We start from the raw sequence: 16,060 nt of genomic DNA, 5'->3' as shown, positions 1-16,060 counted from the left end.
TGTTGTTCTTGAAAGTTAGGAATGGAAATTAAGTTCTCGGCACTAAGAATTTTCAATCCGTCAAGTTTTATGATGTTCTTCATTTGTTCTTCACAAATGCTTCAGCATTGCTACAATAATTTTACTTACAGAAACATTTTTTTTCAAGTATTGTCTAACTGAATACACTGCGAGCAAAGTTCTAGTAACACTGTACAGGAAATCATTATACATTTTTTTGTAAAATTTTATTTTACACTTCAAGGCTAATTGGCAAAATGAACAGACAATCTAAATTTTAACAGGCTTAACTAGACAAACAGGCTAGAATTAATGCTTAGTAAGATGTCACATGACACACTGTGGTCATTCTCACTAAGACTTACTGTACTGATTCGATTCTTTTCTTTTTTCGTTATCAGTTTATTCGCCAGAAATATTTGTAAATATGCAGATGTTGAGCTATATAGATGAAACTCTTAAAGACGATTTAAATTAAATTCAAATTAAAAGTGATTTTTACATGCCTTTGTTGGAAAATTTAGGTAAAATGTGTTTATTAACTGAACACTTAGGTACAACTGTATCATTTTTATAAATGATAAACCTACACCATATCTTTAATATGTTGTTCATATGTCATAACAGTAACACTAATAGACCTACTGCTTTTACAATTTACAAGAACTTTACAACAAAACCTTGGTTAATGTAGGTTACATTTACATTTAGGGCCTATAGAAGACATTTCTATTTTTTGTGTTTTGTATGTTTAATAGTTTTCTAGTTTTTTAGCTACATATGACTTCAATGCAAGCTTGCAACCAATTGAGCAACAGATAAAACAAAACAAACAAACAAACAAACAAACAAATAAATAGCATATACGTAAAATAATTGTATATTTTATTATATTATATATACTATACACATTTCTAATGCAGTTGCTCCTTGAACTCACTATAATGTGATATATTATATAGTATATAATTATTCGATTTTTAATTATATTATTGCAAATTATCTATCTATCTATCTATCTATCTATCTATCTATCTATCTATCTATCTATCTATCTATCTATCTATCTATCTATCTAAACAAACAAACAAACAAACAAACAAACAAACAAACAAACAAACAAATTTAAACAGACAACATTCAACAAGAAAACTTTAGTTTCGTTCGCGAATCGCGAGTGAATCGATTCTCCCGATTCGCCTAGAAGACTCGCTCATAAAGAAACAAATCTCTCGCGACTCGCCCATCACACCTCAGTCACGTTTCGCGTTAGCATTCTGAATTAATACACACGGTGGCTTTTACAACGTAACCCTGCTTTAAAACAACTTATAGCGCATGGCTCTGAATATAAAGCTTACCTGAAAGATTATAACAAGCAAAACAAAACAAAAAAAAAAACAAACAAACAAAACTGAATCGACTCCAGCTACCTTTCAAAAAGCTGCCAAACCGGTTGGACTGCACGAGATCCCGGAAGAGAGCGAGAGAGCACGCGAGGGATGGAAGTCTTTTATTTGCCTTCTGGAGGTTTACTATAAAATCTTACATTAGCAGGTTATAAAAACATTTTAAACGGGTGTGTGAGCAGAATGGCAGCGTCTGCTATCTTCATCCTGGATCTGAAGGGAAAGGTAAAGTGTTTTAATGATCTAGTAGAAGTCAGAGTTGCACCTGTAGGAAGAACAGGATGGACTTTAATGTGCATATATACACATATAGTTTGTGTGTGTGTATATATATATATATATATATATATATATATATATATATATATATGTTGTGTATATACAGGTTGCATACTAAACATTAACAAAATTAAAGAAATTATTATAGTATTAAGTGTTTTTGAATCTTTAGAATTCTTTTTAACACTGAAACGTAGATATAATACACATTTAAAAGCTTTTAATGTAGATAATACACACACACACACACACACACATATATGTGTGCGTATATATATATATATATATATATATATATATATATATATATATATATATATATATATATATACGCACACATATATAGTGTATATATAGCTTGCATACTAAACATTAACAAAAATCTTTAGTATTGTTTTTAACACTAAAATGTGGATATAATACACATTTAAAAGCTTTTAAGGTAGATAATACACACACACACACACACACACACACACACACACATATGTGTGCATATATATATATATGCACACATATATAGTGTATATATAGCTTGCATACTAAACATTAACAAAAATCTTTACTATTGTTTTTAACACGGAAATGTGGATATAATACACATTTAAAAGCTTTTAAGGTAGATAATGTACATTACATACAATACAAATAGTCCTGTATACTAGAAACCTGTATATTTGATGCTTACCACACAAACCGAACAATGAGGTGTGTTAGTGTTCAGACTCATCCATTGTGCACTTCTTACTGTGACTTTATTAAAGTGCTGGACTCATTAAAAGCAGAAGTATACTATATGGAACCTGATGTAGATTAGATAAATAACCTGTTGTTGTTACTCATTTGTATTTCAACTGGAAATAGGTTATGATGAAAAGACAATTACAGAACATACACTTTTTAGATAGATAGATAGATAGATAGATAGATAGATAGATAGATAGATAGATAGATAGGCAGACAGACAGACAGACAGATAGAATGACAGACTAAAAGGTTCAGACCCAGACCCAGACCCAGAAAAGGGCTGATTTGGCACGACTGACTGAGTCTAAATGCATTAATATTAAACAAATAGTCTTGAATGGACATGATGCTACAAATAAACATCAATAATTTACATGTAAAAAAAAGAGAATTTGCACATAAATAAACTAAGAAAGGAAAAAAGTTTGGAAAAAGAAAAAGGACAAAAAATATTTATTTTGATGGCTGTCTTAAAATGTAGACACTGCATCATGCATTGCATCACATAATGTCTACGACATGCAGAAATTTCGTATATGTCGTGGGAAAATTACATTTGAACACTAAACACCTGTCGGTTGATTAAATACATTTGATGGACATTTTAACAATATACCATTTGTAAATATATATAAAATATAAATATAAAAGATGTAGGTTTGGTAAATACAAGCAAAATCTCAGTGACCAAAACAACAACAAAAAAGATTATATTTTCTTGTAATTTTAATATAACGTATAGAATTATTAAATATTTAACAAAAAAAAAAAGTTATTATTCTACATTATTTTTCATTTACAGCATTTGGCGGATGCTCTTATCCAGATCGACTTACATTTTTATCTTGTTTTATACAACTGAGCAATTGAGGGTTATGGGCCTTGCTCAAGGGCCCAGCAGTGGCAGCTTGGTGGCACTGGGATGGAAATCACAACCTTCTGATTGGTAGCTAAACACCTTGGTAGGCTACCACATCCTTGCAGCTCTGCATTTTAGCATCATATCCGCTATGCCTACTATCAGCAGGTGCTTATTAATAACTTTAAATAACTTTTTCCACATCTCTTCTTTGTAAAAACATAGTTTTGGTAGATTATGCTATTTGAAGAGAGAGAGAGAGAGAGAGAGAGAGAGTAATAACCTAGTATTGTACACATCTTCTAAACAATTTATTTTGTTCTCACACACTGATCTTTCTTTTAGTCTATTTTAGTCTGAGTCTTTAGTCTTATAATGAAAAGCCAGTGTCTGAATTTGAAATAGCTCATCTTCTCATTCCTTAGTAAGGAACAATTATCTTATGAGAGAGACTGCAAGACAGAGAGAGAGAGAAAGAGAGAGTGAGAGAGTCAAACGAAGGCCAAGAAGTAGTGTGTGTAGCCAGAGGGCTTTAGTCGGATGGATTAATCTGTGATATGTCTGGGTCTCGAGCAGTAGTGATGAAAGCTTTCCTGTCTGTGCCCTTCAGCAACCCAATACCTTAAGGCATTCCACATTAGATTGGCACACACACTCCTTCATTTCCTTAGCGCTATTTTATACTCAATTTATAACTAGGTGTTTTAAACGAATGCAAGGAATTACAATTACAGTAAATGTAGGTTATGAGAAATATATAATTTATTATCTAGACAAAAAATACCAAACATCAACAGAAATACACAATATCAAGAAAACATATTTTGATATTTTAATACTATTAATACTTTAATACTAATATTGAATCAAAGAATCAATTGATATTTAGTGCATCAAATTTAACTAAAAGTGCAATAGTATATAGTAACATAGAAAATAGTGAGAAAAAGCAATGTGATTGAAGCTGTTTGACATTTTCTTTCATTTCATTGTTTGTTTAATGGTACATTTCCAGGATAAAGAAACTTTTCATTGCTAAAGGGGATAAAACTGGACATGAATCTGTATAAACTGTTTGGGATCTAGGCAAAGCAACAGTTTATGTGAAATACCTTTAAAGGAATGTACTGTATTGAATGCTCTCAGCAATGTTAACTAGCTAACACCAGAGTGACACTCAGCTTAAAGACACGGTCTCCGTTGTTTGAAAGCCAATGTTGACATTTGAAATCACCAAAACAAACACGCCCCTAACCCAAATGGGTCCCACCCCTGTATTGATAGCTCCGCCCACACATACATACGTAACCCAGGCAACTAAAAGAAATAAATGTGTCTTTATCATAGCTGAAGGGAAGAATAATACGATTGCAGATAAACAAACAAGCAAAAATGTCACACAAGCATAATCATGCAAAGGACGGCATATATTAGTTCTGTGTAACAAAGAAAAACCCAACGTTACTCACCTATCGAGAAGGCCTTATCGTAAGCCTTTCTTTGTTTATTTCTTTGTTTTTATCCTCCATGTCAATGCTAAAATCGCTTTCTGTTAATGTCACATGTGCACTGAACACTCTCTCCGCCCATATTGACAAGACACGCCCCTTTCTGCTCATTGGCTACACGTTTGTTTTGTTTTTGTTTTGTTTGGCGGGCCAACACAGTTTTCTGAAGCATTTCTCAAACAACGGAGACCCCACCTTTAAAGATCGCGGAGGGATCATAACTGTGAAGCTACTCAGCCATAGTCCTAGCAGCAAATTGGTATAAGCACTCATGAGTTCTTAGCTGTCACTATCAGTGTTAACTAGTACGCATAGCCAGCTACTGGACATGGGTAGGAAATTAAGTATTCTAACTAGCTAACATTTATAGCTGACAATCAGCTGAAAAACACACGAGAGCCCATTGCAAAGAAAAAACAAAACAGGAAATAAAAGGCGTTTTCGACATTTTTTGTGAATTTCAAGCGGTTGAATGGATTAGTGTGCAACAACACAGGTCAAGCTTAAATGCATTTCCATTTCCATTTATGGCATTTGGTTGAAGCACTTATCCAGAGTGAAGTGCTTTAGAGTCTCTATCAATAATTACATTCTGACACTGGTTCACTAGGTCACAGACTAAGAATAACATCAGTCAAAATATCTGTTGGAGAGGTAATATAGTAGGAAAAACATACAGACAACAATTTTTTTTATTGCTTGTTTAAATACGAGGGATGTGGGATGAGGGATGAAGGATATGATAGCCTAGTGGTTAAGGTGTTAAAATTGAAAGCTACCAATTGTAAGGTTGTGAGTTCGATTCCTACGTCCACCAAGCTGCCACTGCTGGGCCCCTGAGCAAGGCCCTCAACCCTCAATTGCTCAGTTGTATAAAAATGAGATAAAATGTAAGTCACTCTGGATAAAGGTGTCTGCTATATGCTGTAAATATAATGTAATGTAAATACCTTAGGTAAAGGTAGGACTTTAGTGAATCAGTTGACAACAAGGTATGTGAATGAACAAGGAAAGTAAAAATGCCAACACCAGGACACACAGGAGTTTGTACTATCATAAGGTTAAGGCATGATAGAAATTGGCAAGCAATTGGCAAGCACGATAAATAGTGTAGCCATCTGTTGAAGCCTGATTTCTGTAGTATAAACTAGTCTATGATACTGCTATTCTGTTATGTTACTTAACCACTACAGACCTAATCCTGACTAAATTTGATTAGTCTTGGCAATTGCTCATTGCTCAGAATAAATGGGATACAAACACCAACGAATTGTAATGGGATTGATTAACTGCTCACCCACAGACTTACACCACACTTTCAGCAAAGGTAGTAGATCAACCACAGCTAAGATGCTAACATCTAATTAGCAATATTTAGTAAAATGCAAACTGCATGTTGAACACATCATGTGACGCAATGCAATATAATGCAGCGTTTCTATTAAAAACAGTCTGAACGGCCCTAGAGGTTCACACGACTGCTACTATAATTATTTAGATATTATCGAGCGTAACAATGCGATTTGAGACAGGTAATTATAATATGCACTTCCTGTAATAGTAGACCTAAACTTTTTTTTGTTTCTTTTTATATATATTTCCTGAATGTTTTTCTTATCTCAATCTCACCCCTGTGCAAATTCTATCATACGAAGGAATGCAATTTTATTCAGAAGTCCGAACAACTGCCAAGAAGATTTATTTCATATTTTTGCTATTGGAGGTCACTGAATATTTGACTCACTCACTCACTCACTCACTCACTCATGATGAATCAGCTCTTTTCATATGATTAAATAAAGCTGAAACTGATATAATCTACTGCAGCATCGGAATGTGAGTTTCATAACATTTCCCGTCTACCACGAAGAAAAAAAAAAACGAGTATTGCATATGCATGATGCATAGATAATATGCATAGATGCATGATTTGTAGTGTATGTATTTGTTCAATATTTATGTGCCAATTATATATACGACTGCTTGTATACAATGGTGTTTACTGTCACCCCTTCAGGTGCTTATATGCCGGAACTACATGGGCAATGTTAACATGAGTGAGATCGACCACCTCATGCCTATCATGATGAAGAGGGAGGAAGAGGCGGAATTATCACCTCTATTGAGCCATGGCTCCACCCACTTCCTGTACATAAAACACAACAACCTCTACTGTATCCTCCACTACCACGCAGTTATTTCCATTCCCTGCTTTGTCTTCCTGTATTATGTGGTTTATTTTTTATACAATTTATAGTGTCTTTCTCTGAAGGCCTGCATACGTGTTAAAAAAAAAAGCTCCTTAACAGTCACATGTCAGTGGTAGCAATGACTAAGAGGAATACAAATGCTGCTCTGGTGTATTCCTTTCTGTACAAGATTGTGGAGGTGAGTGTGCTTTCTTACACGGGAATAAAACACTGGTCGTGTGGCGTTAAAGTAAAATAATAAACAAGGTCGTGGTGTGATGCACTGTTATCACCTGGAAGTTGATTAGTTTACTATAATAGTGTGTTCTGTGGTGTTTTATTCCTCTAACAATTTTTATTTATTAAAGAACACGCTTTTATCCGTTTTTACATAGTAGTAACATACCGCGGAACGTCGGCCGACGCGATCGGTTATTCCTGTTACATTATAGCAGCTATAAACAGTCATTACCTCACCAGTCTTTTTTTCCTTCCTTGAAGATAATAGATCTTGCCATTCTGCTTACAAGTTATAGCTTTATCTCTGACCATTTTAAAATACTGACACTGGAGACACTTTCCAAAAATGCTAAATAAACATCTGTGTCAGAAAACAGGGTTGTCTTCATGGATAAAATTCAGACCCAAATGCAGGAATAGCTTAAAACACATGCTTTATTTCATAAAAACACAAAACCGGGGGAAAAAGAAAACCAAAACTCAAAAACCAAAAACCGAGCACTCGAAAAAAATAAAAAGAATAGGATTGCCTTAGGGCCTTTTTACACCTGGTCACTTCATGTGTTTTCTCTGATCCGATAGCTATCTGATTTGTTAAAACTGTTCTATTTACATTAGGCCACATAAATGCGTCTCGGCGAATCGGATATCGATCCGATCTTTCTACTCCCGCCCAAAATGCAAATATATTTTACCTCATTTGGGGTAATTGAAATGGAACACGCTTTGGTATATGCGGTTGCTACAAAAAAACAGCATTTACTGTTTGCTGCATTTTCGCTGGCAGCAGCAGTGCATTTTAAGACCCAAGGAGACGCTTGGGTGAAAGATCGGAGCCAGCACTGGTGGCAAAACATATTTGTTTCTGGTACGATGCACGACACGCGAGTCACCTGCGAGTGACATACTTCCGTTTGGGAGGAGTATTGTGCTGACGTATGTGGCTTGAACAACCACATTCATTTACACCTGTCCAGTTTCAACTGAAATGCATCCCAGACCACCTCCTGAAGTGGTTTGAGCGATCGGATTTATATCCGTCTCGAAACCGTTTCGGAGGGCATTTACACCTGGTCTTTTTACCATCGGATAGCTATCGGATCACAGAAAACGCATGATATGACCAGGTGTAAAAAGCCCCTTTGATAAATAGGGAAGACAATTAGACACATAAATAACAGGTGTGCTGAAGGGGGAAGTAATTAGACAAGGTGGGGCAGATACGCGAACACAAAATGTAAACAAAAGACACACGGCAAAAAGTTCTTGGCTAGATCCTGACAGTCTGATTACATAAAATCCCTGCACATCAATAAATACACACCGTTTTGTTTAAAGTTCCAGCTTGCATTATTGCCTTGTTTCTTTTGACTAATCAAACTCAAGAAGTCAACAGTTCTCTGATGCATTTGGATATACAGTTGAGGTCATACATTTACATATGCCTTGCTGAATCTGCCCTGAAGCTATTACACACAACAGATGTTTACATATAGTCTACAGGACACAGTAATTCACACAAATGAACCACTTCAATTGTTTACATACAACTGATTATTAATATGGTGCGTCCCTACCTGGACGATCAATGACAGTTTTCACGTTTTTTAACAATTCACACACATTGTCTCAAAGCAGCTTTACAGAAGTATAGTAACAGAATAAAAACGTTAAAGTTTAAAGTTTAATATTAAGTTACTGTATATCTCTAAAATCTATCCCTAATGAACAAGACTAGGGTGACTGTGGCGAGGAAAAACTCCCTGTGATAATATGAGGAAGAAACCGTGAGAAGAACCAGACTTTAAATCATCCTCATTTGAATGACACTGGACAGGAAATAATGTCAATGTAAATAATGTCCATTCTACAACAGTTTATAGTCGAGTGGAATTAAGCAACCAAGAGCTCCTGAGGAACTAATAGGTCAGTGCAATTTCACTGAGAGTTCACCACAGACACAACTTTAATTCCTTCCTGCCGAAGTCTTCAAATGATCGTTGATGAAGACCCGACCATGAAGCTGACTGATGCAACAGTGTTTCACAGAAGGCGTGACATTCTCCGTTCAGCCCCATCCACACCAATCCCATACGTTAAAGGTTGTCCATGCAGATCAATCCCCAGCTTGTTTATCCCGAACAGTTAAACTGCCCACTGCTCTTCTGTAAAATCCTCTAGGGCCTGTTATTTGATGTAACAACATTCCAAACCATTGTATGGTTTTCCATCAACTTCTGCATATTTGTCCAATTCCCAACAGCGGCTATATAATGTCGAGTTCCATCTTTTCAGACTTTACAGGTCAACTAAAGGACTCATACTGTATACAACTATTACAAAAAGGTGCAAAATCCTGTTTAAGGCAGCATGATAAATTTTAAACTGAGAGGGATCAGAGCAGTGTAAACTTTTGGACAGAATGATCAGTGTAAATTGGTATTATACCGGATTCTGGGAAACATGTACAATTCTTATGTAGCCTATCAAGGACATTACTCAAAGCAAGGAATAAGATGACAATTCACACCAGTCATCCAACGGTACGTAATGAAAGACAAAATGCAAAGATCTCTCTTGATTTTCTTGTTTAATTACTAACATTTTGCAGATTCCACACATATTTTATATTTATTTTATCCACACACATTTACATCAGACGCCTTTTGTAGGAGCCATGTTAAGTGTATGTCATGTGACCGTGGGAGAATAGGGGCGTCAGTAATTATGTAAGGTTAAAACACCTGTATGTAGCTTTGGAAGCATGGGGGTGAGTGCAGGAGCACATATTTTTGGTTGACCGTATAATCGCTGCAAAATGATAATATATTCATTGAGAAGCGGTATTTTTTGACCTTGAGCAAATCACTGTTATACATTGCTATATAGAAACAATCTTCAAATGGATGGAGAATAAACAGCCAACTGCAAGGATGACTAACGTGTCATCATTTTATTGCTTCCCACTCAACTCCTTGGCGGTTTTAAGATTATTGTGCCACTACACCCTTTATCCAGAGCGACTTACATTTTATCTCATTTTTATACAACTGAGCAATTGAGGGTTAAGGGCCTTGCTCAGGGGCCCAGCAGTGGCAGCTTGGTGGACATAGGAATCGAACTCACAACCTTCCGATTGGTAGCTTTCAATTTTATTTATTAATATATTTTGTTTATTTTTATACCAAACTTTGTCTGAACGTGGTGAAATCCTTTCTCAGTATTAACACACACTCCGTGCTCATGTGTTATAGATTTTCACTGAGTATTTTAAGGTTCTGGAGGAGGAGAGCATACGCGACAACTTCGTGACTGTCTATGAGCTGATGGATGAGGTCATGGACTTTGGGCTCCCTCAGACCACTGACAGCAAGATCTTACTGGAGTGAGTAATGGCAGTATTGTTGTTTATTCATTATTAGTCACTCAGTATAGCCAGCACGGTCCAGCATTTTCAAGTCACAGCTGCGCATCCACACAATGACTGCACTGTATTTATGCTCTGTGTGCTGGAGAACATTTTAAAAACAGGTTGATATCATGTGGCACATCAAACACAAAGATACACCATCGATGATCAAAAATCCAAAATTTGATTTGCTTAATAACACAATTTTTGTACACAGAGGTTAAATGAAAAAAAAAAAGTTTTTTAGCACTGTCATATTTAAATTTTTTTATTATTACTTTTACAGAACTTTGTCCCAGTCTTGCTCCTTGGTCTTCATGATGCTGCTTGTTTAGGAACTGTTTTTTTAACAGCATATGGAAAGGGGTTTTTATGCATGGTCACTTCATGCGTTTTCTGTGATCCGATAGCTATCCGATGGTAAAAAGACCAGGAGTAAATGCCCTACGAAACGGTTTCGAGACGGATATAAATCCGATCGCTCAAACCACTTCAGGAGGAGGTCTGGGACACATTTCAGATGAAACTGGAAAGGTGTAAATGCATGTGGTTGTTCAAGCCACATACGTCAGCGCCATACTCCTCCCAAACGGAAGTACGTCACTCGCAGGTGACTCACGAGTCGTGCATCGCGCCAGAAACAAATAACATGAAACATCGCCAGCGAAAATGCAGCAAACAGTAAATGCTGTTTTTTGTAGCATAACCGTCGTAACAATTTTTTCCGTCTTCTTTCTGATTGCATTCTAAAAACCGCATCCACCAAAGAGTGTTCCGTTTCAATTACCCCGGAAATGAGGTAAAATATATTAGCATTTTGGGCGATAGTAGAAAGATCAGATTGATACCTGATTCACGAGACGCATTTATGTGGCCTAATGTAAATGGAACAGTTTTAACAAATCAGATAGCTATCGGATCAGAGAGAACACGAAGTGACCAGGTGTAAAAAGGCCCTAAGAGGTGTATTTATATTGAGATCACGTTACACTTTAATCGCACACAGGTGGAATCCATTCAACAGTTAATGGATCACAACTGAATCTGATCACAACTGAATGCATCAGAACTAATCAGTGGGTTTTAGAGCAACATGAGCGAATGTAGACAGTTTTGCTTATGCAATCACAGCTTTACTAATGTCTTTTAAAAGTTTTACATTTTGTTTAGCTATATATGTAGATTCCAATCCCCCTGACATAATCATTATGATTACTAACCCTAACCCAAGCCACCATGCATAAGCAATATGTATATTTATATTTATATTTATGCATTTGTTTGGTTTACCATGCTCTCTCATACTAATTATTCTCCTTTAACTACTATTTCTTTTGTATATGAAGTTAAAGTCCATGAAATATTTAAAAGTTCATGGATTTGTATAAGCTTTAATGTATGCATCATGACCATGAAGTGGCATAAATAAATTAAAAACAGGTTGTTTGTGTGCCTGTGTGTCTCTGTGGATATCCTGTTCATCCCAGGAGTCTCTGGCTGCACTAGGACACACACTAACAACAGAGCTTTGTTTACCGTCTACAGCGCAATGTTCACGGTACCCATAAGTGGATCAATACCCACTTGCATTAGAACCAATGAAATAGTTATGAAATGATTAGACTTCTATTTCTACTGCGCTTCTTTCTTTTTCAGTGCCTCTGGATATTTTTATCCCTAGTTAGTTGCTACCATAAATCATCCTATCGCAGTTCAGGTATCATAAGTAATGTATGTATGAATGGATAAAAAAGTATGTATTGTGTGTAAAGTAGGGAAGTAACAAATTGTAATCATTGCTGTGACATACGACACGTCAGGACGTGCTGGTATTGGAAACATTACCTCATCTTTTTTCAATGAAGCAATGTTCTGATTTATTCTTTACCGGTTTTGCACAACGGTTATGCTCGTATCATGGATGTATCATAAAAATAGCTATTAACTATTGTTTATCCCAATTGTTTGTGTTGAAATACCCCAAGTGTTCACCTCAAGTCTGTCTCATATCTTATTCCACTCAGTTACAGATAACACTGTGACCCTCGCTTTTATTTAATTCTGTTTGTGTTTACAGGTACATCACCCAGCAAGGGCATAAACTGGAGGTGGGTGCACCACGCCCCCCGGCAACTGTTACCAACGCTGTGTCCTGGAGGTCGGAGGGCATCAAATACAGGAAAAATGAAGTGTTTATGGATGTCATTGAGTCTGTCAACCTACTGGTAAATTCACCCATTTACACTATGCTTGTAATTTTCATTCATTCATTCATTTTCTACCGATTATCTGAACTTCTCGAGTCATGGGGAGCCTGTGCCTATCTCAGGCATCATCGGGCATCAAGGCAGAATACAGAGTACCAACCCATCGCAGGGCACACACACACTCTCATTCACTCACACACTACGGACAATTTTCCAGAGATGCCAATCAACCTACCATGCATGTCTTTGGACCGGGGGAGGAAACCGGAGTACCCGGAGGAAACCCCCGAGGCACGGGGAGAACATGCAAACTCCACACACACAAGGCGGAGGCGGGAATCGAACCCCCAACCCCGGAGGTGTGAGGCGAACGTGCTAACCACTAAGCCACCGTGCCCCCTGTTTGTAATTTATTAAATATAATATATTTTCTTCTCATGACATAGATATTTTTCAAGAAAATTTGGGGTCTAGGCTATTGGTATTTGATTCATATCTTTCAGTGGACAGTTATGTTCTACAACCATGGAAAGAATATATACCCTTGTTTCTACTGACTTTTATAAAACAATGGTTTGTCATGTAAGTTTAAACATAATGTACTATCTCCTTAAACATATTAAAAGAAACAAATGAAGATACCAGCTATGTATTGTAGTGCAATGCAAGGAAAGAAGATCTCGCTCATACAGTACCTCATTCACCAACAAGTCCATACATGTAGATACACATTTGTCCCTAGTTGGCCAAGTAGCATAATGGGCTAGCTAATGAATGTCCACTCCTGTGCGTGTGCTTGGACCGCTTGTTGGTTGGAACCATGGTTTAGTTGGAATAATTTTCTCCCCATTTATTTAGGCTTGTTGTCTGTTCTTGAGTGGATTTTATATGGTTGGGAAATGAGGTGATACATTTAGTGTACACGATCTGTATTCGGTCACAGAGTTGATAAAGCTGTCGGTATTCCTGAAAGAGGCTTTTTTGTCTCTTTCTCGTGTCCAGAGTCAATATGCGCCTGGAACCGTCTTCCACAGAGTAAATTGAGTGGCACAGGCTCTGATTGTACCAAGTTTCTGTAAGCAGTCAATGAGCCCTTTTTTTTGTATATGTTGGTGAGATGCCGCTGTAACGGAGCAACATTAGCAGAGCAAACTGATTAGACATACTCCGGTGCAGGCAGAAATGTACAGATTTATATATTAATACACTATTCCACTTGTGCATGTCCCAACACAGAGGGGGCAAATTTCTCAGGTAAGAGAAACCTAAAGAATGAAGTTCTTGATTTTTTTGGAATGGTGTGCACATTTTTGAAAGAGACTTTCACCAGGTTGTCAGTAGTGTAAGGGGAGACATTTATATAAAAATGGACTATCTATAAAAAAGTGAATGGGAGGACTGTGTCATCAACCTGAACACTTACAGTTTCCACACTCAGTACTTGTCTCATTTCCCATCTCACCCTTTCCACACTCACCATTAAACATGTCTCATTGCCCATCATGTGATTTAAAACAAATCCAACATAGAGTGGATTGAAGTGGATTGCTGCATGCTAATGATCCAGACAACACTAAAATTGGTGGCAGGTGGAATAAACTTCCTCTAGATGTCCTAAAAGAGTCACTTGGCTCGGGTGAAGACCTATTTCTTCCTGAAACACTTAATCTAGCTTTTATTTTCCCTGTTTGTGTATAGAAAAAAATTACAACAACAACCCTGAACAGAGCCTATTAGGTTGACGGTGTACTAAGTCTGTAACCTAGTGAACCAGTGTTAATGTATTCACTGATAGAGACTTTAAAGCACTTGTATGTCTCTCTGAATAAGGGCGTCTGCTAAATGCCATAAATGTAAATGTAAACTTCAATTTGTTACCCTGCATACGGTGTCCATATGACCTTTGTGCCTAGTTGTCATTCCTGACATGCCAAGTGTAGGAGGTGTAGCCTGGAAAGTACTGTATGTGCAAGCACTGTTTCTGTTAACCTTAGTAAGGAATGTGTGATTTTGTGTAGGAGGTGGTATGGCCTGTGTGAAACAGGTGAAATCTTTGTGCCATTTACTTGCAGTCAAGAGATGTGGCTTCTATGGTTGTCAATTTAGCGTAGCATACCTTCCCTCTGTGAAGGTAAAGGTGGTGTTGCCTTAATGTTGGAAGAGGCTTGGCTTTTTTGCCTGTAAGTCGTAGGGAGAGGTGTACTGTAACCCTTTTTCCTGTTAACTGCAGAGAAGAAGGTGTGACCGCTTAACCTGCTAATCCCAGTGATAGAGGTGTGGCGTCTGTGCCTGTTAGCCCAAGCGAAGCTTTTGTGATGTTTGTGTGTGCCTATTAGTCCCATTGAATGAAGTGTGGCCTCTGTGCCTTCTTCACAGTTATAGGCACACCCAAGATCTCCAGCCCTACATACTGTACATCGAGTCACAAAGAACAGTTAGAGTGTTGTTCTTTTGCTGCGGGTCTGGTCTCTGCCTTGTCCTAGGGCAGGGGTCGGTAACCTTAAACACTCAAAGAGCCATTTGGACCACAGGGAGCCACAAAAACCTTTTGACATCTAAAATGAAGATAACACTGCATATATCGTTTTTTTTACCTTTATGGAAAGTATAGAGAAAACTGTAGTGTGTTCCATTTATGAAACCAATGAACTGCTACCGAGTAAACGAAATTTTATTTCCGCAAGCAAACAAAAATATTTCAAACAGTTTGAACTAACCTTAACAAAAAAGACACTGGGTTGAAGGTTACTTTCAAACAAAATGTTCAATGTCTAATCGAGTCCTCTTCATATTCATGACATTAAAATTTTAACTTGCCGGCTGCAGCGAACCAAAAATGCGTCTGCTTCTTTGTGTCGGATTTCGAAATTCGGCAGTTATGACGCATGTTTTGAGCGACAAAAAAATTAAACACGGTTTATTTTAATGTTACAAGAGCATCATGATCTTAGAATTACATTTTTAAAAAAAACTAACTCTCTCACTCACCCATTTTCTAACGTTTATCCGAATTTCTCGTGTCACGGGGAGCCAGGCGTCGTCGGGCATCGAGGCAGGATACACCCTGGACGGAGTGCCAACCCATCGCAGGGCGCACACACACACACACTCTCATTCACTCACACACACACACTACGGACAATTTTCCAGAGATGCCAATCAACCTACCATGCATGTCTTTGGACCGGGGGAGGAAACCGGAGTACCCTGAGG

At 37.2% G+C, this 16,060-nt stretch overlaps 1 protein-coding gene across 1 annotated transcript in view; it reads left to right on the top strand.

The window, feature by feature from the left end:
* Positions 1–1,203: 1,203 nt before the first annotated feature.
* The window catches only part of ap1m3 (adaptor related protein complex 1 subunit mu 3), a 29,583-nt gene continuing 14,726 nt past the window's right edge, over positions 1,204–16,060 (top strand). The window contains exons 1-5 of the mRNA XM_027154482.2: positions 1,204–1,634; positions 6,820–6,976; positions 7,123–7,190; positions 10,486–10,616; positions 12,718–12,865. Of these exons, the coding sequence (XP_027010283.2) occupies positions 1,593–1,634; positions 6,820–6,976; positions 7,123–7,190; positions 10,486–10,616; positions 12,718–12,865 (546 nt within the window). The 5' untranslated portion in view covers positions 1,204–1,592. The remainder of the gene's footprint in view (positions 1,635–6,819; positions 6,977–7,122; positions 7,191–10,485; positions 10,617–12,717; positions 12,866–16,060) is intronic.

Source organism: Tachysurus fulvidraco, chromosome 5 (assembly GCF_022655615.1).
Source record: "Tachysurus fulvidraco isolate hzauxx_2018 chromosome 5, HZAU_PFXX_2.0, whole genome shotgun sequence".
Classification (NCBI taxonomy): Eukaryota; Metazoa; Chordata; class Actinopteri; order Siluriformes; family Bagridae; genus Tachysurus; species Tachysurus fulvidraco.
This window is presented reverse-complemented; position numbering and strand designations above follow the sequence as displayed.